A 24,112-nucleotide genomic window follows, 5' to 3' on the forward strand; every position below is an offset into this window, starting at 1 on the left:
AGCAAACTATTTATGATGTGACAACTCCGCTTTCCCTTTTTGGAGTTCCCGAAAATCACATCCAGTCATCCAAGCAACCTGTTTCCTTCGTCTTCTGTAATCTTGCTAAGATTTCTGTAACTGAAGCAACGTGTGTCTTTGTGTTTTCATCATATCTTCTCGTCCCTCTACCACCGGCGCGGCGTGTAAATCACGCACTCGGCCAACGTGTGCCGTGTTTGTCCAAGAATCGACTCGTAAGCGCGATTCCCTTGCACCGCTTGCGCCGTACCGCACACGCTGCTGCTCACTCCGCCGAACTCGGTCCGTCTTTTCTGCAACCTCATGGAATAACCGACGCGCCGCCGCATGCGGACACGGGCATCTCAGCAACCATATACATAGGTATACTACCTTGCAAACGCTAACATCCATCGCAGCAACCGATAAAAACTCAATCGTCGCTGTCTGCGTTGCGGCCTGCTACTGCTACCCGTGTGTCCGACAAGCAGCGCTGAGCGCAATCCGTCCACGACCGCCGTCAGTACTGTTCCAGTGTTCGTCGGGAAAAGAGCGCACGATAGATAGCGACCGGACGTCGAGAGCAGCAGAGCAGCAGCAGCTGTTTATATTAGTGCCTCGCGAAACTAAGCTAAAAAAGCTGCTGGCGCTCGCTTATTGCGAATCTTTGAACTCGGAGCCCCGCCGCGTTCCTGTTCACCCCCGCGTCTACGCGATCTTCGCTTTTGCGCCGTGTGCGTACTCTTGACCTTCCTCAGTGTGTGCCGCGCGCGATCGATCGATCTGCTGCGAAGACGAAGCGTAAAACATCCGCGCTATTTAATAATTGTGTACGTATACGTAATATAGCTCTATGCATCTGACTGTGCGTCTATGAACCTGAACCCGATCAAAGTAGGCTATGCTGCGCGTGAACAGCCTTCGCCGCCACGATTGAATGGGGTTGCGTAACCTAGCTACGAAATATGGAGCGCGATCCGAGTGGAGGTCTTGGTCGAGGTCTTTGCCAACTCGGTTTTTATTCTTCCTTCTGCTCATATTTAGCGGCGCATGTGATACCTACTTTGTGTGTTTGTGTCGTGTGAAATAATCAACCGAATGGAGATTACATTACAATTTGATGTGGGACACCCTCTCGCTGATAAAGGCACGACGAAGTGATGTGATAACGGAAGTTCACAAAGGTGGTTCGGTCCGGTGTTCGACCGCCCAGAGTTCGTTCAGAATTAAGCTCGGTGAAAACTATTCAAATTGGGTGGGGTTATGAGTCAAATTGTTTATTTATTGACGACGAGTGAACGCGGAGCGTGACGTGCATGCGCCAATTTGCATACGCTAGTGGTTTATTTGTTTCGCGTGTAGCAATGGGCGATCCGCTGCGGTGGAAGCGACGGGAGTTTTCGTCGAAACGCGGAATCGATTTTCTGCGGTATACCAGGGTATACATACTTCCTTCTTCTTCGGATTTTCAAATAATAGGCTTTTTCAGTTGACAGATCCGCGTATGCCACTGTTTACAAAGAAACAAAGGCGCAAACGCTGAACTGTCATTTTCATAGGAGAACTGTCAAAGGTCCCCAAAATCAGCTGATTTTAAACGTTTTGTGATTGAGCGTATTGCGTTTAACGGAAGGATCTTACACAATCTTCTTAACATTTATTATCGCCCAATACTTACTACTAACACTTGGTCTAGCATAGGCATTTCAGTATTGGGCAGTTCATTTTCATGTTCTTTGTTTTCATTTTTTGTACCAATTTGTCGAAACGGACAAACTGACATAATACTTTAAACACAGAGAAACAGACGTAACACTTAGAACAAATTTCATTAAAAAGCATCATCACGAAAACGTAATCGCCCAATGCTAAACGTACCGTGTTTGGCCGGGCTGCTACTAGATGGCGGTAGTGAGCATACGTCAAACAGGAGCAAAAACGATATCAGCGCCGCGAGTGGTCGATCGACCTACTACTGAATATTTGAATCAACCGTTAAAAAGCTGATCGATGGGAAGCAATGAGAGTGTGACGTCTGTTTCTCTGTGCTTTAAACATCTGCCGATTGCTAAACGTTATCGCCCAATGCTAACTGTGTTTGGACGAATCCTGAAATAGGTGGTCGTTTAGATCTAGATTATCTGGACAACCGATACAAAACGGCTAAAAATAGATCTCAAATAACAGTTTATTTCTCCGTTAAGTCACGTTTATGGGTATGTTGTGTATGTTCATTCTGAATTCTTTCGAAGGCAATCAACACCACCCGGTCGAGATTGAAATTGTTTATGCAAATCTGTAACACAATGAGGGAGCATCTATCTACACTCTCCTCACTAGCAGTAATGAATCCTAGCCACTACAGACCTTCACCTCTGTGATGATATGTTCAATGATCATCATTTGCTTCGCCTTCGATTCGTTTCTCGCAGCGATGTCCCTCAAGGCAGTGAAATAAACTAAACACATCAAGCATAAAGTGGCAAATTGATTGCTCACGACGACGAGCTACAATAGCAGCAGTCATCAGTGGAGACAGTTTGTGTGTGCTAATAGAAATCGGAAATATAACACCACTGGGTTACCTTTTTGGAACGAAACTGAAAATTGATCCGGGTTCAAGGTCTCTAGGTGATTTGTGATGATGTAATAACTCTCCAAAAACTGATATGATATATCAATTCTGCAGTGTTTTTTGCTAAACTTTCATATTATCATAAACTGGATTATAAATAGATGATTTCACAAATGATATGGATAATAACAGTTATAATTATTGACAATATCATTCATAAAAGTGGTAATTACCCTTCCTTTTCAACTATATATGTATGTATTATCATAGACAAACAGACGTAACACTCTCCAAAACGGCTTGGAACATGCATTTAATGATTAATTCAAATTTCATTTGATTTCCGCGATTCTTCCAACAGAGGCGCTAGTGTTCGATCGCTTAGACGTTTACCAGTGTACACGTTGCTGAATGATTCAAACGAAAATTACAGGCGATTTGTGTAGTAGTGTGCGTGTTAGACAAACGTCAAATCGGAACCCGTCATTGCCGACAGTGTCTTGCGCGGTTCTACCAATAGGCAGTGTGCTCATGAAAAAGACACCGGGCAAAAGTTTCTGAAGAATTTCCTCTAAGAGTTACATCTGTTTGTCTGTGTCGAATTCATCGAAAATTGAATGAGTCATACTCTTCTGAATAATGTTACATCTGTTTGTCTGTAATTATAAGTAATACTATTTTGAGAGTTGTTAATGTATAAATGACTCAAATTTGTAACAACATCATAATAAATAGTACTTTTTCCTTTCGACCACAGACAAACAGACGTAACTCTTGGAGTAAATGCATCAAAAAACTTTTGCACTTTTTCATGAGTACACTGCTACCTATTGGTAGAACCACGCGAGACACTGTCGGCCATGACGGATTTCGATTTGACGTTTGTCTAACACGCACACTACTACACAAATCGCCTGTAATTTTCGTTTGCATTATTCAGCAACGTATACACTGGCAAACGTCAAAGCGATCGAACACTAGCGCTTCTGATGAAAGGATCGCGGAAATCAAAAGAAATTTGAATTGATCATTAAATGCATGTGCCAAGCCGTTTTGAAGAGTGTTACGTCTGTTTGTCTGTGTTCCAACTATGTATTTACATCGGCATCGTATTAGTGACGATCCCCAGTAATTCATCATTTCTAGAAGCTACCCTGTTATTTAGTACACACACGCAGCACTGTTTACTACTAGAGTAACCGGTTGCCTGTGGAATAACTGTCCCGGTTCTCCACAAGCTAGCACGTGTAGCATCGTGTAGCTTTTTTAGCTGATTGTATACACTTATTTGCAACAACGAGCAAAAACAACGCATGGCCTGCTACGTCACTGCTCCGGTCGCCACACAGACAGGCGAAAAACTCAACCAGATTGAATTAAATCATAATATTAGGTATACTCGCCGGCCGTGGGATCTTATCAGCTTGGCGAGCAAGGTCGCGTAATTTTCAATGTTCGATAAAAATTGTCGATTAACGCTGATCGAAGTTGGCGCTGATCAGCGAGAACCCGTTGCGATTTCAAAACTCTCGATATCGCTCTGGGTTTTTGGCAAGCTCCCAAACTAGTCTGATGCAATGCATGTTTTCGGCGAGCACGCAGCGAACAGTACAATTTACAATAGCCATTCGCGGAACCTATATAGTAGGCATTATAATGACGTTTGCGAAATTCAAATTTCTGTGCGGGCATCAGCTTTATTTCCCCCTTTGGGCCCGAGTCACGCTTGGGGTTCCTATCAATCAAAGCAGGCGATACGAAACTACATACCTATAGGCTAGCAGACATCGGTATACAAAAGCGTGCAGTCGCAATTACGGTACGGGCTAATACAAAATTGTATTCAAAGTAGTAGCACAGACAAACAGACGTAACTCTTAGAGGAAATTCATCAAAAACTTTTGCCCGGTGTCATTTTCATGAGCATACTGCCACCTGTTGGTAGAACCGCGCGCGACACTGTCGGCCATGATGGATTTCTATTTGACGTATTACCGACACGCACACTACTTCACAAATTGCCTGTAATTTTCGTTTGCATCATTCAGCAACGAGTACACTGGCAAACGTCAAAGCGATCGAACACTAGCGCCTCTGGTGGAACGATTGCGTAAATCAAATGAAATTTGAATTGATCGTTAATTGCATGTCCCAAGCCGTTTTGAAGAGTATTACGTCTGTTTGTCTGTGGTAGTAGCATTGGGCGATCCTACGTCGAAACCGCTTTGTCTGCACACTATATAAGCAAGCGTTTAGCTCGCACACTGATTTGAAACATTTGGATGGAAATTTGGCGATTTTGATTAAAAATGAACTAGGTTACAGTAGCCAAAAGTAATCAATAAGCCTTAAAAATTGGCATCAAGTCAAGTTGGAACTAGGCTAACAGAACAGTTACTAAAAGAAACTGAATCCTCCAGTAGAGCTGCTCAAAAACCACATTTGGCGAATTATTCGGCTGATGTACACGACCAACTGCAATCTTCCGTACCGCGTCTCTGACACAAAAATCTGTCAAAAATGGAACAACAAAGGATAAAAAGGTTTCGTTTGATTTTCTCTGACCAGGAACAGGTATTGTTGTCAACATCTCTTTGGTTATAATGACCCCAAAACACAGACAAACAGACGTAACACTCTTCAAAACGGCTTGGCACATGCATTTAACGATCAGTTCAAATTTCATTTGATTTCCGCGATCCTTCCATCAGAGGCGCTAGTGTTCGATCGCTTTGACGTTTGCCAGTGTATACGTTGCTGAATTATGCAAACGAAAATTACAGACGATTTGTGTAGTAGTGTGCGTGTTAGACAAACGTCAAATCGAAATCCGTCATGGCCGACAGTGTCTCGCGCGGTTCTACCAATAGGTAGCAGTGTGCTCATGAAAAAGACACCGAGCAAAAGTTTTTGATGCATTTACTTTAAGAGTTATGTCTGTTTGTCTGTGCCCAAAATGTGTTAATCAAATGAAAATGGATCCAGCACAGACAAACAGACGCAACTCTTAGAGAAAATTCATCAAAAACTTTTGCCTGGTGTCTTTTTTATGAGCACACTGCCACATGTTGATAGAACCGCGCGAGACATTCTCGGCCCTGATGGATTTCGATTTGACGTTTGTCTAACACGCACACTACTACTCAAATCGCCTGTAATGTTCGTTTGCATCATTCAGCAACGTGTACACTGGCAAACGTACCAGCAAAAGAGCACTAGCGCCTCTGGTGGAAGGATCGCGGAAATCAAATGAAATTTGATCTGATCGTTTAATGCATGTGCCTAGCCGTTTTGAAGAGTGTTACGTCTGTTTGTCCGTGGTTCAAGGATTGAGAATGCTTTATGGATGCTGATGAGAATCCTTTAAGCATTCTGATAAGAATCCTCTCGGGATTCTGATGACAATCCATTAAGGATTCTGAAGAGAATCCTTTAAAAATTCTGATGAGAATCCTCTCAGGATTCTGATGAGAATCGTCTCAGGATTCTGATGAGAATCCTCTCAGCATTCTCATGAGATTCCTCTCAGGATTCTGATGAGAATCCTCTCAGGATTCTGATGAAAATCCTCTCAGGATTCTGATGAGAATCCTCTCAGGATTCTGATGAGAATCCTCTCAGGATTCTGATGAGAATCCCCTCAGGATTCTGATGAGAATCCCCTCAGGATTCTGATGAGAATCCTCTCAGGATTCTGATGAGAATTCTCTCAGGATTCTCATGACAATTCTCTATGATTCTGATGAGAGTCCTCTCAGGATTCTGATGAGAATCCTCCCAGGATTCTGATGAGAATCCTCTCAGGATTCTGATGAGAATCCTCTCAGGATTCTGATGAGAATCCTCTCAGGATTCTGGTAAGAATCCTCTCAGGATTCTGGTAAGAATCCTCTCAGGATTCTGATGAGAATCCTCTCCGGATTCTGATGAGAATCCTCTCCGGATTCTGATGAGAATCCTCTCCGGATTCTGATGAGAATCCTCTCCGGATTCTGATGAGAATCCTCTCAGGATTCTGATGAGAATCCTCTGAGGATTCTGATGAGAATCCTCTCAGGATTCTGATAAGAATCCTCTCAGGATTCTGATGAGAATCCTCTCAGGATTCTGAGGAGAATCTTCTCAGGATGTGAAGAGAATCCTCTCAAGATTGTGATAAGAATCCTCGCAGGATTGTGATGAGAATTTTCTTAGTATTCTGATGAGAATCCACTTAGGATTTCGATGAGAATTCTCTCAGGATTCCGATGAGAATATCCTCAGGATTTCTGATGAGAATCCTCTCAAGATTCTGATGAGAATCTTTTCAGAATTCTGATTAAAAACCTCTCAGAGTTCTGATGACAATTCTTCCAGAATTCTGATGGGAATTCTCTCAGTATACTGATGAGACTTCTCTCAGAATTCTCGTCAGAATCCTGAGAGGATTCTCGTCAGAATCCTGAGAGGATTCTCGTCTGAATCCTGAGAGGATTCTCATCAAAATCCTGAGAGGATTCACATCCCAATCCTGAGAGAATTCTTATCCGAATCCTGAGAGGATTCTCATCAGAATCCTGAGAGGATTCTCATCCGAATCCTGAGAGGATTCTCATCAGAATCCTGAGAGGATTCTCATCCGAATCCTGAGAGGATTCTCATCCGAATCCGGAGAGGATTCTCATCAGAATACGGAGAGGATTCTCATCAGAATCTGAATCCTGAGAGGATTCTCATCCGAATTCTGAGAGGATTCTCATCCGAATCCTGAGAGGATTCTCCTCAGAATCCTGAGAGGATTCTCCTCAGAATCCTGAGAGGATTCTCCTCAGAATCCTGAGAGGATTCTCCTCAGAATCCTGAGAGGATTCTCCTCAGAATCCTGAGAGGATTCTCCTCAGAATCCTGAGAGGATTCTCCTCAGAATCCTGAGAGGATTCTCCTCAGAATCCTGAGAGGATTCTCCTCAGAATCCTGAGAGGATTCTCCTCAGAATCCTGAGAGGATTCTCGTCAGAATCCTGAGAGGATTCTCGTCAGAATCCTGAGAGGATTCTCGTCAGAATCCTGAGAGGATTCTCGTCAGAATCTTGAGAGGGTTCTTGTCAGAATCCTGAGAGGATTCTCCTCAGAATCCTGAGAGGATTCTCCTCAGAATCCTGAGAGGATTCTCCTCAGAATCCTGAGAGGATTCTCCTCAGAATCCTGAGAGGATTCTCCTCAGAATCCTGAGAGGATTCTCGTCAGAATCCTGAGAGGATTCTCGTCAGAATCCTGAGAGGATTCTCGTCAGAATCCTGAGAGGATTCTCGTCAGAATCCTGAGAGGATTCTCCTCAGAATCCTGAGAGGATTCTCGTCAGAATCCTGAGAGGATTCTCATCCGAATCCGGAGAGGATTCTCATCAGAATACGGAGAGGATTCTCATCAGAATCTGAATCCTGAGAGGATTCTCATCCGAATTCTGAGAGGATTCTCATCCGAATCCTGAGAGGATTCTCCTCAGAATCCTGAGAGGATTCTCATCAGAATCCTGAGAGGATTCTCCTCAGAATCCTGAGAGGATTCTCCTCAGAATCCTGAGAGGATTCTCCTCAGAATCCTGAGAGGATTCTCGTCAGAATCCTGAGAGGATTCTCGTCAGAATCCTGAGAGGATTCTCGTCAGAATCCTGAGAGGATTCTCGTCAGAATCTTGAGAGGATTTTTGTCAGAATCCTGAGAGGATTCTCCTCAGAATCCTGAGAGGATTTTCCTCAGAATCCTGAGAGGATTCTCGTCAGAATCCTGAGAGGATTCTCGTCAGAATCCTGAGAGGATTCTCGTCAGAATCCTGAGAGGATTCTCGTCAGAATCCTGAGAGGATTCTCATCAGAATCCTGAGAGGATTCTCGTCAGAATCCTGAGAGGATTCTCGTCAGAATCCTGAGAGGATTCTCGTCAGAATCCTGAGAGGATTCTCGTCAGAGTCCTGAGAGAATTCTGGTAATCCTTAGGGTATTTTCGTCAATGGGTTTCGTTAAATATATTTTCGTCAGAATCCTGAGAGGATTCTCGTCAGAATCCTTAAGAGATTCTCGTCTGAATGCTGAGAGGATTCTGGTCAAAATCCTGAGAGGATTCTGGTCAGAATCCTGCGAGGATTCTTAAAACAGAGAGAATTCTTAACAGAATCGTGAGAAGATTTTTAACAGAATACTGAAAAGATTCTTAACAGAATCCTGAGTAGATTCTTAACAATTCTGAGAGGATTCTAATTAGAATCTTGAGAGGATTCTCGTCAAAACCCTGAGAGGATTCTCATCAAAATCCCGAGAAGATTCTCATCAGAGGATTTTCATTAGAATCCTCTCAAGATTCTGATTTATTTTACGGTTGGCTGTCAAGAAGAAATTTTAAAACCATGCTGATCGCACGTCAGCTTTTGTTAATGGAATTACTCGCAGGAACAATTAGTGATGCATTGCATAATTTTCCTACGTTCTAGAATCGCGATAGACCTGCTATCGATCATAAATAGATCTAGTCCCGACACCTTTCACCGTCTACATCGTCTACACTCACGCACTAGAATAACGGCACGTACGCCAGAACAGAAACTCTCGTGTCTACGTTTATCGATCAACTCGCATCTGAATCTGAATAACAATGAGCTTCCTCCATTCTGGATGGATCGATCATTTTCATGAACATTATCTACAGCCCTATAGCGAAGTAGCACGCACTTCCTACCGATACTCGTTCTCACTCGCTCATTTGCTGCATTATCTCCATTTCTTCATTCCAATCGATAGCCGGTCGGTCTGTGCCTAATCTACTTCACTCGCGCCGCACTGCCGCGCCGTCCGAAACGAGGAGGAGGGTCAATACTTATATCAGCTGTCTTTCTGGACTGACTGACTGACTGACATAGAATGCAATCAAAAACCGGTTCAGCTGACCGAGTCTCGCATACTTACACAGCTGAATGCACGCGTGCTGAACTAGAAATCCGATTATCGGTCTCATTCTTTCTTTTTTTGAACAACCCCTCGCCTCCATCATAGTACCTGGCACCTATCTAACTAAGTGCAGTTCAGCGACCTGAATTCTAACTTGGCTCGTCTTCGACTTCTCATTTTTCCACATAGACAGTAGTCGTCACCAGTCGCGATGGACGCACAGACGGAACCGGAGGTGCCACCGGCACCGGTCAGCGAGGAACCATTCCTGGGCCCACTGGACATCATCCTGCTGGCGGTGCTCATCGGAGGAGCCGCCTGGTATTTCCTGAAGAGCAAAAAGAAGGACACACAGACCAGTCAGTTCAAATCGTACTCGATACAGTAAGTTTCTACGTGATCAAAGTAACCTTAGGCCATACAATGGCTGATTTAGTGTTGTTTTACGTCTCTTCATAAGCTTTTTTGTGCAAATTCGTCTTTGATTACCTGGACAAACGTGTTGTAACTTAATCAACCCTTTTCGCAGGCCCACCACCGTCAACACAATGACCATGGCGGAGAATTCGTTCATCAAGAAGCTGAAATCGTCCGGGCGTCGGTTAGTGGTGTTCTACGGGTCGCAAACCGGCACGGCGGAGGAGTTCGCCGGCCGTCTGGCGAAGGAAGGTCTGCGCTACCAGATGAAGGGTATGGTGGCCGACCCGGAGGAGTGTGATATGGTGAGTCTCGTGTTCGTAGAAATCGGACATCAAATGGTCCTAAATGGTTCTCTTTCTTTTGTGATTCTTCTGTAGGAGGAGCTACTTTCACTGAAGGACATCGACAAATCGTTGGCAGTGTTCTGTTTAGCTACGTATGGCGAGGGTGATCCCACCGACAATTGCATGGAATTTTATGACTGGATCCAGAACAACGACGTGGACTTCTCCGGGTTGAACTATGCGGTAAGTGTCTTTATTTTTATAGTTGGGTAGTGGTGAGGTTAATCCCTTCGCAAGAAATGAATTGACAAGACCTCTGCTAAGGAGGGCGGAATATCAAAAAAGATAGCAATGGTTGACGAGGGCAAGAGAAGGGCTTCCTGCTGTGGATGTAGATGAGCTACAACTGGACGTAATAATCGACATCGCGCTCTCGAAGAGCAATATCAGCAACCACCTGAAGCAGGGTTTGCTGAAACTTTGGTAGCCACCAAGCAAGGCCAAGGTGATAAGTTCATGGTAACAGTGGCAGTGTCAGGCCCGTGAAGCTGAATGCGCTGATGTCGACCCAGACGGAACAACGTTAATGCTTTCTCAAAGAATGTTAACTCAGAAAGTGGACAGACGGAAGAAGAAGTCGAACAAAGGGTCAGGTTGAGAAGTAGCTAAGCGAGACCAGAGTGACGCTCTCATCAAGATCAACGAATCCAAGTACTCGGAAGTCCTGAAGAGGATGAAGAATGATGCTAAGCTCACGGATCCGGGAGCTGATGTACGCGGCAAATATTTGGTGAAAGAAGTCCTTGGCAAAACAGTTGAGGTGAGATTTCTCGCTGCTGAAGTGACATTTTAGCGTGAAAACCTGGATGAGGTTACGGAGACAGAGTAGCTCATCACGCTTTCGGCTACCTGTGGCGAATGCCTATGCATCCGTACAGATAGTGAAGCTGAGGATGGGTTGGCCATTGTGCTCATTGAGCCCTTACCTGTAACAGTTCGTAGTACCACCTCAGCAGGTTTGTGAGAGTTCAGGGAAGTGTTTGTGATGTGTGTTTCCACTCTGCGTGTTTGCTGGTCATCCAAAAAGGACGCAGCCAACAATCATCCTGAAATATTCTCCACCAGATGGCCCTGCCTGTAATAGTAGGAGATGGATCTTGGATCTTGGAGATCCTCGCCTAGGATCGGTCATTTGCCCAAGTGGTCCGTAGCAAGCAGGAAGTTCACAATAGAACCTACAAGTAGTGTGTCATAGATCTGTAGTTCAGGTGTGAGAGATTCCAAACACATAGAACCCCGAAGTTTTACCATTAAACCCAGGTTACCTCAAATCCGAGGTCACATCGATACTCTAATTCTAAAATATCCGGATCATTTAGGTTGCAAAGGTTGTATTTGAGCCGAGGACCAAGAAGGAGCTGAAGCTTGGAACGACAGAAGATGACAGCAAGAGTAAATGGGCTGGAGAAATCAGTGAAAAGGTCAGATTATCCTTAAGAATGTGGGCGAAGTAGATTGAAGAAGATTGATATCAAGAAAAAAATAAAGACTAGAGAAAGTGCACTGTGTTTAGACAAATAACCAGGAGTGTGAAAAGCTAACTCAAGTGTTTTGCTGAATCCGCAAAAGAGCAAGGATAAACGTGCTGACTCTAAAGATGTGAAGTCTAGAGTCTCGCTAGCCGCTGGAAAGGGTCACCCTCTGTGACCCTCTTCTTAAGCCGACGGTAGCTGCCTGTACCAATCGATGGCGGCTCATTTCAGGTGTTTCAAACCGGGACACAAGCCGTGGGATTGCAAAGGCCCAGACAGAAGCAAGTTTTCCAGACGATGTAGAGCCGAAGTCCATAAGGCACAAGACCGTGAGACCTCCCAAGTGTTGTATCTGTTCCGAGAAATCCGTGAACAGCCAGCACCCGATGGGAGCCCAAAGTTCACAATCTTCCAAAAAGCCACAGCTTTCAGGTTATCCACAGTGTAGGTAACGCAGTTAATCCTGACGAAACACTGTGAGGCAGCACCTCTTCAACTACTGTGTCAGGCAGTTACTGGGCATGGACGGATATTGCCTTGATACCGGACTCAAACCGCATAGTAGAAAATGGCGTCAATCTGGACAACTGGGTAGTTATCCAGTAGTTGGTGTCAACATCCAATGAGGGTCTCCAGTTAGCCTAGTGGTTAAGGCTATGGGTCGCCAATCCAGAGACGGCGGGTTCAATTATCGTTCCAGTCGGGAAACTTTTCTCGACTGCCTAGGAATAGTCTATCATTGTACTTGCCTCACAATGTACAAATTCTTGCAATGGCAGGCACAGAAAGCCATTCAATTGATAACTGTGGAAGCGTGGAAGTGCTCTAAGAACACAAAGTTGAAGAGAGGCAGGCCAAGTTCCAATGCGGACGTCGAGCCACAAAGAAGAAGAATCCAACGAGGGTTTCGTGGTAGCCAAGGTCGACGGGATCTTCTTCTGAAGCTGTTATGCGCCTTCTCCGTGTCCGATAGAGCAGTTCATGCAGATCACACACAAACGTAGATGCTGAATTGCATGACAGTAGAATTGACAGAGCGAAGGCCAGTGATAATAGCGTGTGACTTCAATTGAGTAATCGTTTCACGGAGCAGCGAGGTCAGATCTTGTTAGAGGCACTGATCATGCTCGAAGTCGACCTGGTTAATGTCGATACAAAAAGCACTTTTAATCGGAACAGCGTGAAGTATCAAGCATCGACTTTACTTTTTGTAGCTCTAAACAAAAAAGTAGTTCGAACTGGAGGTCAGACAATGCCTGCTCGATGTCTATAGGGTCGTGATAGTTAAAACACGAGGTGTAATGGCTCCCACCGAGCAAGCCCTCCCCAGAGATGTTGGGGAGGATCTCCTCCAGCATCATGACCTGAGCCCTTATTGACTTCTTTTCATAGGACCACTGAGGACTGTGACAGTCGATGAGAGGAGGGTCACCGATGTATGCCGTCAGAAGAAGTTATGGAGGAATCCTGCAAAACGTTTCAGGAAGCATTCTGAAAAGATTTTCTGGAAATCCCAGGAAAAAAATCTGGGAGGATCCCAGAATAAACACAAATGTGCCTAGAAGAAGTCAGGAAGGATCCCCATAAAACAACTCATGGAAAATTGTCAGAGGGCGTTCCTGGATGTATCACAGAAGAAACTCCTGGACGAAGCTTAGAAGGAATTCTTGGGGAAATCTCAGAAGAAACCGGTGAAGAAACACCTAGAGCACAGACAAACAGACACTCTTCAAAACGGCTTGGCACATGCATTTAACGATCAATTCAAATTTCATTCGATTTGCGCGATCGTTCCACTAGAGGCGCTAGTGTTCGATCGCTTAGAAGTTTGTCAGTGTACACGTTGCTGAATGATGCGAACGAAAATTACAGACGAATTGTGTAGTAGTGTGCGTGTTAGACAAGCGTCAAATCGAAATCCATCACGGCCGACAGTGTTTTGCGCAGTTCTTCCAACAGGTGGCAGTGTGCTCATGAAAAAGATACCGGGCAAAAGTTTTTGGAGAATTTCCTCTAAGAGTTACGTCTGTTTGCCTGTTCCTAGAGGAACTGCTGGTTATTCACAGAACATAAAATCTCGGAGGAATCCCAGAAAGAATGCCTTAGCACAGACAAACAGACGTAACACTCTTCAAAATGGCTTGGCACATGCATTTAACGATCAATTCAAATTTCATTTGATTTGCGCGATCGTTCCACCAGATGCGCTAGTGTTCGATCGCTTTGACGTTTGCCAGTGTACACGTTGCTGAATGATGCAAACGAATATTACAGACAATTTGTGTAGTAGTGTGCGTGTCAGCAAAACGTCAAATCGAAATCCATCATGGCCGACAGTGTCGCGCGCGGTTCTCCCAACAGGTGGCAGTGTGCTCATGAAAATGACACCGGGCGAAAGTTTTTGAAGAATTTCCTCTAAGAGTTACGTCTGTTTGTCTGTGGCCTTAGTAACTTACAGAAAAAGGATTTCTCAAAAGGAAGGAACTTCTGGAAAAATACCAGAAGGAAACCGAGAAAAGTCCATAAAAGAACTACTAGAAGCATCCTCAGAATCTCTGAAGAAGTTATCCTTAAAAGAAGGAATATCAGGAGGAATTCCACGAGGAAACCCCAACGGAAATACTTGAGGAATTCCAGGAGAAGTGCCTGGAATTATCACAGAAGATATACCTGAAGTAATCTAGGAAAGATTTCCAGGATGAACCTTGAGAAGCATTTCTACAGAAATAAAAACAGCTGTACGAATTTTGGATAAAATTCCAAGAAGATGTAAGCAATATCATGGATGGGATCTCAGAAGGATCAAGAGGAAGAAAAAGATGATCTCAGAAGGAACTCTTTCTGGGGGATCTCTACAGGAGCTCCTCCTGGAATTTCTGCAGATTCCTCTGGAACTTCTTTGGAAGTTGATTTCAAAGGTAATTATCCTGTACTCCCTAGGGCCTAGAGCAGTGATCCTCAGGCCCATTTTTTCAACTGCCCGTATTGCTACAGCTGGATCAATTTGTGAAACATTTAACACGTTATTCTTGATTATTTCCGGAGTAGAACAACTTCCATAAGAAACATTGCAAAGTATCCTTCCTAGGGCAACAAAGAGAACTGGACATCACGTGCGACTCGCGGGTCGCACTTTGGTGACCATGGGCCTAGAGGAAACCCAGAAAGGAGGAAACCCAGATGGAATCTCCTGGGATGTTTTAGAGGAAACTTGGGATAAAATCCTGAAAACCCCTTGATAAAATCTTGAGTCACAATTAAAATTCCAAGGAGGTTCTGGAAGATTTAAAAAAATCCGCATGAGAATCGCACCACGAACATTTTAAGCAATTTCAATGCTTTTCAGAAACCTTCTGAAAAGGTTTGATATAAATAACGACATTCACAACACGCGACGCGAGTCAAGAAAAAGTTAAATGCATGTGCCAAGTCGTTTTGAAGAGTGTTAGTCTGTGATCGTACGTTGTTCGTACTCGTTCGAGATGGAGAGAAATCAATTGATCGTTGTCGTGTTTACCAGGCAACCAAGATCTGATATGATAGGGGGGTCATCTTCGTTCATCAATGGCTGCGTCTTGTTTGATATAAACATAGATTTCCAGGCATTGAGATGTGGTGCGTTTTTTAAGGCCTAAAGTACACAGAGTTAAATATTTGACAAGCAAAGAACTCAAGAAACAACATCATTTTGATACTAATGTAAATTCGATCGAGTTAGACAAGATGTTTGATCATTAGTTTCTTTTTGGACAAATATTTGACCCTGTGTACTAACAGTTTAACTGCCTTGATCAGCTTTGCAGTCTTCGTTAGGTTTGTTGGTTTTCACTGCGTTTTTGTTGTTGTTTCAAACGTACCTTGACCTTGTGGCGTGTTTGACCGATGTAAACCGCCGGGCGGTCTTTGCAAGGTACCTGATATATGTCAGACTGTTCTTTCGGTGGTGGGACTTTGTCCTTCAAGCTCTTATGTACAATATGAAAGTTCTTGTCATCGGAGTGTATTTTTGACGAGATTTTTGATTGGTTTTGTGACTTTCGAATAGAATGGAAGGCTAATTCGTGGTTTGCATTGGAAACAAACGTTAATATTGTCGGGCCACCACTAAACCGGACGTCGCACAACTGAGTCGCGACGTTTTCTGAATTATTTCGGAAGTATTGCGCATCTATCACCTTGTCATGAGCAACACAGTGCGCTAGTCGCGAAAAAGTTGCGACACATGTGGACCAAGAAAATTACAGTTTTTGATTGTATGTCTGTCCTGATTTCAACCCGATAGACGATAATGCCACAGACATTATATAATGTCTGTGGTAATGCATTATCTTGTGATTGTCGCTAAAAATATTGTCGTCGTGGTTGAAATTCGAAGTTTTCCCGCGCGCTACAACTGGCTATTCATAATGCTTAGTGCGCTGGAGTAAAATCGCTTATGGACTTATTCACCGATGAATCGAATTCATCGCGGTCCGAGAATTTTGACACTAGAGCGGGCCGCTTCCAAACAGAAGTGCATGATTTCCAATCAGAATTGAACAATTCAGATTGGGAATGGCCCCGCTCTAGTGTCAAAATTCCTTACCGCGATGAATTCAGTTCATCGGTGCACTCGTCTATCGCGTGTTGAAAATTCATATCAGCTAGGAATCATTTTTCGCACTGCACACTTAAATTAAATCGCCGTCCTCAGCAAATGGATTGCCGAGAATCCAACAACCGAGAATCTGGTAATCATTTTCACTGAATCTCGGTAAAAGTTTTACCGAGATGTCGGTAATTCAACTTTTTACCGAGATCTCGGCAAAGTTCACCGAGACTCGGTAATGGTTTACCGAAATCTCGGTAAAATTTTTACCGAGAATCAGTAAATATTACCAAGATATCAGCTGTTGAATTCTCGGTAAACCGTTTACCGAGATCAATTTCTGAATTTAATGTCGTTTTCGTTTTTGCGGTGGTGCTGCACCGGTGCAGCACTTTTGCACCGAAAATGTTCGTTTATGATTTTCGTGCTTCACCGGTGTAGCACTTATAGCCGAGGCGGTAAACGCACGGGTATTCAGCATGACCATGCTGAGGGTGACGGGTTCGATTCCCGGTCGGTCCAGGATCTTTTCGTAAAGGAAATTTCCTTGACTTCCTTGGGCATAGAGTATCTTCGTGCCTGCCATACGATATACACATGCAAAATGGTCATTGGCAGAGGAAGCTCTCAGTTAAAAACTGTGGAAGTGCTCATTGAACACTAAGCTGAGAAGCAGGCTTTGTCCCAGTGAGGACGTTACGCCAAGAAGAGAGAGGAGAGGACGGTGTAGCACTTTTTCTGTACCGCTCAAGATAGTGCAGCACTCAAAAACGACTTGGCACATGCATTGAACGATTCAAATTTCATTTGATTTGCGCGATTCTTCCACCAGAGGCGCTAGTGTTCGATCGCTTTGACGTTCGCCAGTGTACACGTTGCTGAACAATGCAAACGAAAATTACAGGCAATTTGTGTGGTAGTGTGCGTGTTAGACAAACGTCAAATCGAAATCCATCATGGCCGACAGTGTCGCGCGCGGTTCTACCAACAGGTGGCAGTGTGGTCATGAAAATGCTCATGAAATCGGGCAAAAGTTTTTGATGAATTTACCCTAAGAGTTACGTCTGTTTGTCTGTGATGGTTTGTTTCCTCTTAATCAACTTCGCAGTCTTCCAATCTGTGTTATGCGTAGAAGTCGCCGTATGTGCTGTAACTCCAGCTTCGTTAGTTTTGTTGGTTTCCACTGCGTTTTTATGTTGTTTCAAACTTACCTTGATCTTTTAGCGTGTTTGACCGATGTAAACCGCCGGGCAGTCTATGCAAGGTACCTGATATACATATGTCAGACTGTTCTTCCGGTGGGACTTTGTCCTCCAAATTACACTCGCGTAACGTGTCTCGCGCTTATTTATGTACAATATGAAAGTTCTTGTCGCCGGAGTGTATTTTTGACGAGATTTTTGATTGGTTTTGTGACTTTCGAATAGAATGGAAGGCTAATTCGTGGTTTGCATTGGAAACAAACGTTTATAAGGCACAAGATAATGCATTGACGCTACAAATATTGTCGTCGCGGTTGAAATTCGAAGTTTTCCCATGCGCTACAACTGGCTATTCATAATGCTTAGTGCGCTGGAGTAAAATCGTTTATCACATGTTGAAAATTCATATCAGCTACTCCCGTTGGTTTGAACGACACCTCATGCAAACCAATGGGCTTCATTTTTAATTTGAACTTCTGGTAGCCCTGCTGGCATCGGAAAACACACTGCTGGTAGCCTTTTTTGCTGTTTTGTTTTGATTCTGCGTTCCGTTTTACCCCGTTCCTAGAGCATGATGTTTGAACCATTTTTAGTTTGAACGATGTGCAGATTAGCGTGGGTCAAATTTAAAAGTGTTCATGATTAGAAGCGGTCAAACCAATGACGGTAGACGGTATAATTTTTCGCGCTGAATTCTATTAATTTCTGCAATGAACAATACAAGATTTGGATGTAATAGATCACGGATTCCATCGTTAATTTGATCCGCAATACGGTTACTTGCCTTGGTAGAAATTCCTTTACGAATTTTACAAATAATTTATTATGACTCGTTTCACCTTAATCATTGCATATATGAACCGCCTTGTTTATGACGCAATTTGAATCACATTTTTTCCAACTGTGCGCTAAGTGTTCACCGAGCTGAACCACGTGCTCGAGCAAAACACACACCCTTATCGCATGTTCCCTTTTGTGCTGACATTTCTCGCTGTCATCGCGACTTTTATCGCCTTTTCGCAGTCTTCGTCGGGATTTCAGCATGTGCGGTGTTGTTGCGTCTTGCTAGTTTGAAAATGTATTTTTCGCGAAAATGAGGTGATTTTCGGATTGATTGTTTATTCATCTGGCGATTCGCAATCCATTGCGAAGATGACAACGCGCTGGTGGAATTCTGCGGCTGTGGCTAGAAGGCTTTGGACGCGCGACGGGAGCACCTTTGTGGCGGCACCCATCTCCGCCGCCACTACAACACATCACGAAATTTGGTCGGCTCCGGCTGCTGCTGGTCCTCTGAAGTGGGACTGGCTGCGGTGTATGCTGCAAAGGATAGGTCAGGATCCGAAGGCAAGCGGACGGTTCCGACGGAAAAGAAGTTTGATCAAACAGGTGTGACGGCGGGAAGGGCTGGTTTGATAGTGCTAGATTATGTAATGCTGCGGATGATTGTGAGTTAATTTCTAACGTTTTTGTGTTTGTGCTTCTCCCTTTCTTAGGTGTTTGGACTTGGTAACAAGACCTACGAACATTACAACAAGGTCGGCATCTATGTGGACAAACGACTGGAGGAGCTGGGTGCCAATCGGGTGTTCGAGCTGGGACTCGGAGATGATGATGCCAAGTAAGTGTGTCGTCTTTGAGAAATCAAAAGCCTAGTCATTAGAAAAGTTTTATAATCGATCTCTCCCCTTTCCAGCATTGAAGATGATTTCATCACCTGGAAGGACAAATTCTGGCCAGCGGTGTGCGACCATTTCGGAATCGAAAGCTCCGGCGAGGAGGTGTTGATGCGCCAGTACCGTTTGCTGGAACAGCCGGAGACCCCAACGGAGCGACTGTACACCGGTGAAGTGGCTCGTCTACACTCGCTGCAAACCCAGCGGCCGCCATTCGACGCCAAGAATCCCTTCCTGGCCCCCATCAAGGTCAACCGGGAACTGCACAAAGCCGGCGGTCGGTCCTGCATGCACATCGAGTTCGACATCGAGGGATCCAAGATGCGCTACGAGGCCGGCGACCACTTGGCCATGTATCCGGTCAACGATCAGGATCTGGTGCTTAGACTGGGCAAGCTCTGCAATGCCGATCTGGACACGATCTTCTCACTGATCAACACCGACACGGACAGCAGCAAAAAGCACCCGTTCCCTTGCCCAACCACCTACCGGACCGCGTTGACCCACTACCTGGAAATCACTGCCCTCCCGAGGACACACATCCTCAAGGAACTCGCCGAATACTGCAGCGAAGAGAAGGATAAGGAATTCCTGCGCTTCATGTGCTCGACGAATCCGGAAGGCAAGGCCAAGTACCAGCAATGGATTCAGGACAGCTGCCGAAACATCGTACATGTCCTGGAAGACCTCCCATCCTGCCGACCCCCTCTCGATCACATCTGTGAACTGCTGCCACGTCTCCAGCCCCGTTACTACTCGATTTCCTCCTCGTCCAAACTGTATCCGACGACGGTGCACGTCACAGCCGTGCTGGTCAAGTACGAAACCACAACCGGACGGGTCAACCATGGAGTGGCCACCACATTCCTCTCGCAGAAGCATCCACTGGACGGACAGCCGCTTCCGCGGGTGCCCATCTTTATCCGCAAGAGCCAGTTCCGGTTGCCGGCCAAAACGGAAACGCCCGTTATTATGGTGGGACCTGGTACCGGGTTGGCTCCCTTCCGCGGTTTCATCCAGGAGCGGGACTTCAATCGCAAGGATGGAAAGGAAGTGGGACAGACGATTTTGTACTTTGGATGCAGGAAGCGGTCCGAGGATTACATCTATGAGGAGGTAAGTGTTGTTTGTTTTATGGGAGAGATTGTATGTTTTCTCTTGAAAATCGAGAGTTCTTCAAGATGCTTCCTAACATAGAATTTCGTGTGAGAGTTCTTCACTAGTTTCATTGAAATAATTCAAAGGAATCGTTAGGAATTCTTTCAAATTATCTCCTGCGATTAAGATAGATCAAGCCAATTTTTTCAAAACTTGCGTGAGGGTATATATATAAGCTGGTGGTCTATGATGTTTCGTACAGTGATTCTGAAATTTATTACAAAATCATCCAAGTGTTTCACACAGAATGGATTTTAGTTTTCTTTAAAAACATTCCCCAGATTTGCTTCAGAACTATCTTTACGTACTTCAGAACAGAATGCCTGTTCTGTGATTATTTACTTCTTTCGTGAGTTTCTCCAGGCATTAGAAAGATTTGTTCCAGGGCTATGGGTTTGTTCTAGGTGCTGTTCTATCTGCTTATCAAAGAATGACCTCTACAGCGTATACAGGAATTCCAATGAGAAAACTGGCTGATTCGACACAAACGCAAATTTGTGTCGCAAAGAGATTCCTCCAGATAATTATACACGATGCAAGTAGAATTCAGAAGGAAGCTGTAAAGTCAATTGAGAGTCAGATGATATTAGACAGATGTTTCCGGCAAGATGGGGGATATCAGGAAAATAAGAATCCGTAAAAACGGCAAGTGGAAATTTCGCATTATTCTTTTCTAGGAATACATCCTAAAAATTTCGATGAAGAATACCGCCAGAAGTATTTCACGAATTCCAACAACAGTCCAATTCTTGAAGACTGTTCACAAGATTCCTTCCGAGATTTCTCCCAGCGCTACTTCCAGGGTTTCCCTCGGAAAACCTCCTGGGATTCCCATTCAAAATTCTCGGAACTCCCAAATTTCTCACGTGATTCTTCCGAAGGTTTGCCAAAATTCTGCCAAGAGTTTTTTTCAGGTACTTCGTTCGAAGTTTCTCCCAGAATATATCTCGGAATTCCTTCTCTGGATTTCTCAGTAAGACTTCATTCATTACTAGGCGGATCCCGGCATTGAAACCTGTGGATTAGCCGAAGGAAAAGTCCAGAAAACCACTAGAAATCCGGAGAGTAACTCCGGAGGAGATCCCAGCAGAAAGTCCAAAAGAAAACCTGGGATGAATTCCGACAAAATTGTAAAAAATCTTCGGAAGGAGTCCCGGGAAGAACTCTGAAAAGAAAACCAGAAACTTGGACATCCGGGAAAATCCGAAAGTATACTATAGTCTCAAAAGTGTTTTCCCAACAGCAATCCGGGAGAAGTTGTTCTCTTCATTGTCGACTATTTTGCTCAAATTTTGTTCACCTAGATTAATGCTGATTTTCCTTAACAAATTTATGTACTCTACCGTGCCATGCCCTAATACCGTGTGCCTCCTAATACCGTGTATTTGACAAAAAACTCAAATATTTTACCAAGTGTATTATTTTTTTAACTGAGTAACTAGTTCAATCATTAGCATATTAAACCTGCTCAAGTTAGGTGTGATAAATTTGGCACATATTTATAAAAACAAGCGATTAAAAATATTTACAGAATGTGAGTGCAAAGTACCTATACACGGTATTAGGGCTTGGTTCCTTATGTGTTCCAAATACCGTGTTTCGGCTAAAACTTGCAAACTGAAAATATTATTGATACTTTTTACTTTATGAATCAATTGCACAAACCTCTAGGCAACGTTTGACGCACAAGTTCTTTTAAGTATGAACTTAGTATGATTGATATAGTGATGATTCAAAGGACCACCAATGTATGCGGGTCACATACACGGTATTAGGAACAATGCTATGTTTTACAATTTTGATTTTAACAATGGATTAAACATTTGGAATTCCATTAATCATATTTATTATACATAATACACACAATAAGCAATAATGTAGCGTTTGAAAAATCAAGAAACATGGATTATTGATTTTTAAAGGGCTCTTTGAAGTGAAGAGCATCCTTAAGGTCACGGTATTAGGGCATGGCACGGTACCAGAGTTTTGTTAAGGTATTTCGCTAGAACGCTTTCTCTTATTTTATCCTAGATCTCGTTCCATGACTTTTCACTTAACTGAACACCCATTTTTTTCCAGAATTCCTCCCGAGATTTCTCCCAGAGTTATTTTCAGGATTTCCTTGGGATTCCTTCTGGAATTTCTTTCACAATTCCTCTAATATTTTCTCTCAGAATTCTGTAAATTTCTACTATGAGTGTCTCCAAGACCTTCTCCCGAAGTTTGTCCCGAAATCGGTCCCAGAGTATGTTCCGGGATTTTATCATAATTTGTTAACTAGATTTCTCGGCAAGATTTTACTCGGACTTTCTTGTGTATGTTTTTTGGTATTCCCGAATTATTCCTTACAAAATTAATTACAGGATCTTTTCGGAATTCATGCCGGGATTTCACTTGGAGTTTCTTCCGGAATTCATCCAGGACTTTCTTCTACTATTATTTCCGACATTCCTTGGAAGAAACCTGGGGCCTGTAGCATAATGAAAATTTTACTAATAATATTAGTCTTGTAGCTTGTAACTTGTATTTTTTGTTGCATAAAAATACTACAAGTACAAGTTACAAGTCCAATACTACAAGTCGGTTGGACTAATATTATTAGTAGAATTTACAAGTGTATGTTGCATAAACAAACTACAAGTATAAAAAATTAGCTATGACTTGTACTTTTGATTACAAGTCTCAAAGGTCTTGTAAAATAATTTACAAGTTAGATTTAAAGTATTGCAGAAGTCATATTTAGTTTTGAATATATCGATTTACCATTTTGATGAACTCAAAAGATATTATTTATCTAACATGTCAACCTTAATTCCAGTTTTCGACGATTAAATTTGGCAATATGTATTCGAAACTCATTGAAGAGAAAATTGCGTTGATGTACAATTTGTATCCAAAATATAATTTCTGCTGAGTCTCTCAAGTTCTCCAAAGTTTCTACAACATCCATCTTTGATTGGAGGTTCTTGGTAAAGCACAAGTATAGTTGCAGATGCGAAATAAATTTGAATCAATTGCTTGTATTGCGCATCATTAAGCTAATCAAGAGTTACAATATACCTACATACACTAACTCGAATCGAGTTGCAATATATAAAAGTAGGTAAAAGCTCAATTTTTGCATCCCAGATCACCTCGGATTTTAACAAGAAGCATAATACATGTTGCTAAATCTTTATACATTGTTTTTCAACCAGTACTATTAAATCTTGCAGTGCCATACTTTGTAAAAAAATATTTCGTCAGAGCGGCCGATAATGATCCAAACAGCGCATGTTTTTCTTCATGTACCGTATAAAGAATGCAAAACTTCGGAATAAATGAAGTTATTTCCGGATGTTACACGGAAAATGCAGAAAATAAACAAACATCAACTGCCATTTCAAATTAATAGTGACCTGTCGGATGAATTTTGACAGGTAAATGAACCAAAACAACTTGTATTTTCATGGTCACTAATATTACAAGTGCTAATAATATTAGTGGAAAATTGAGCCTTTATGCAACACAAATTATTAGCACTTGTAACATTAGCACAGACAAACAGACGTAACTCTTAGAGGAAATTCTTCAAAAACTTTCGCCCGGTGTCATTTTCATGAGCACACTGCCACCTGTTGGGAGAACCGCGCGCGACACTGTCGGCCATGATGGATTTCGATTTGACGTTTTGCTGACACGCACACTACTACACAAATTGTCTGTAATTTTCGTTTGCATCATTCAGCAACGTGTACACTGGCAAACGTCAAAGCGATC

At 43.3% G+C, this 24,112-nt stretch overlaps 1 protein-coding gene across 8 annotated transcripts in view; it reads left to right on the forward strand.

The window, feature by feature from the left end:
• The window catches only part of LOC109417220 (NADPH--cytochrome P450 reductase), a 350,731-nt gene that overhangs the window by 301,702 nt on the left and 24,917 nt on the right, over positions 1 to 24,112 (forward strand). For 3 of the 8 annotated variants that reach the window (XM_029855339.2, XM_029855335.2, XM_029855337.2), the window contains 5 exons: positions 9,683 to 9,877; positions 10,023 to 10,215; positions 10,291 to 10,440; positions 19,016 to 19,140; positions 19,216 to 20,311. In XM_029855339.2, the coding sequence (XP_029711199.1) occupies positions 9,705 to 9,877; positions 10,023 to 10,215; positions 10,291 to 10,440; positions 19,016 to 19,140; positions 19,216 to 20,311 (1,737 nt within the window). In that variant the 5' untranslated portion in view covers positions 9,683 to 9,704. Of the gene's footprint in view, positions 1 to 508; positions 831 to 9,682; positions 9,878 to 10,022; positions 10,216 to 10,290; positions 10,441 to 18,549; positions 18,909 to 19,015; positions 19,141 to 19,215; positions 20,312 to 24,112 lie in introns of those variants that run through there. The other 5 variants (XM_062844223.1, XM_062844224.1, XM_029855338.2 and 2 more) reach the window with 4 other exon arrangements.

Source organism: Aedes albopictus, chromosome 1, assembly GCF_035046485.1.
Source record: "Aedes albopictus strain Foshan chromosome 1, AalbF5, whole genome shotgun sequence".
Classification (NCBI taxonomy): Eukaryota; Metazoa; Arthropoda; class Insecta; order Diptera; family Culicidae; genus Aedes; species Aedes albopictus.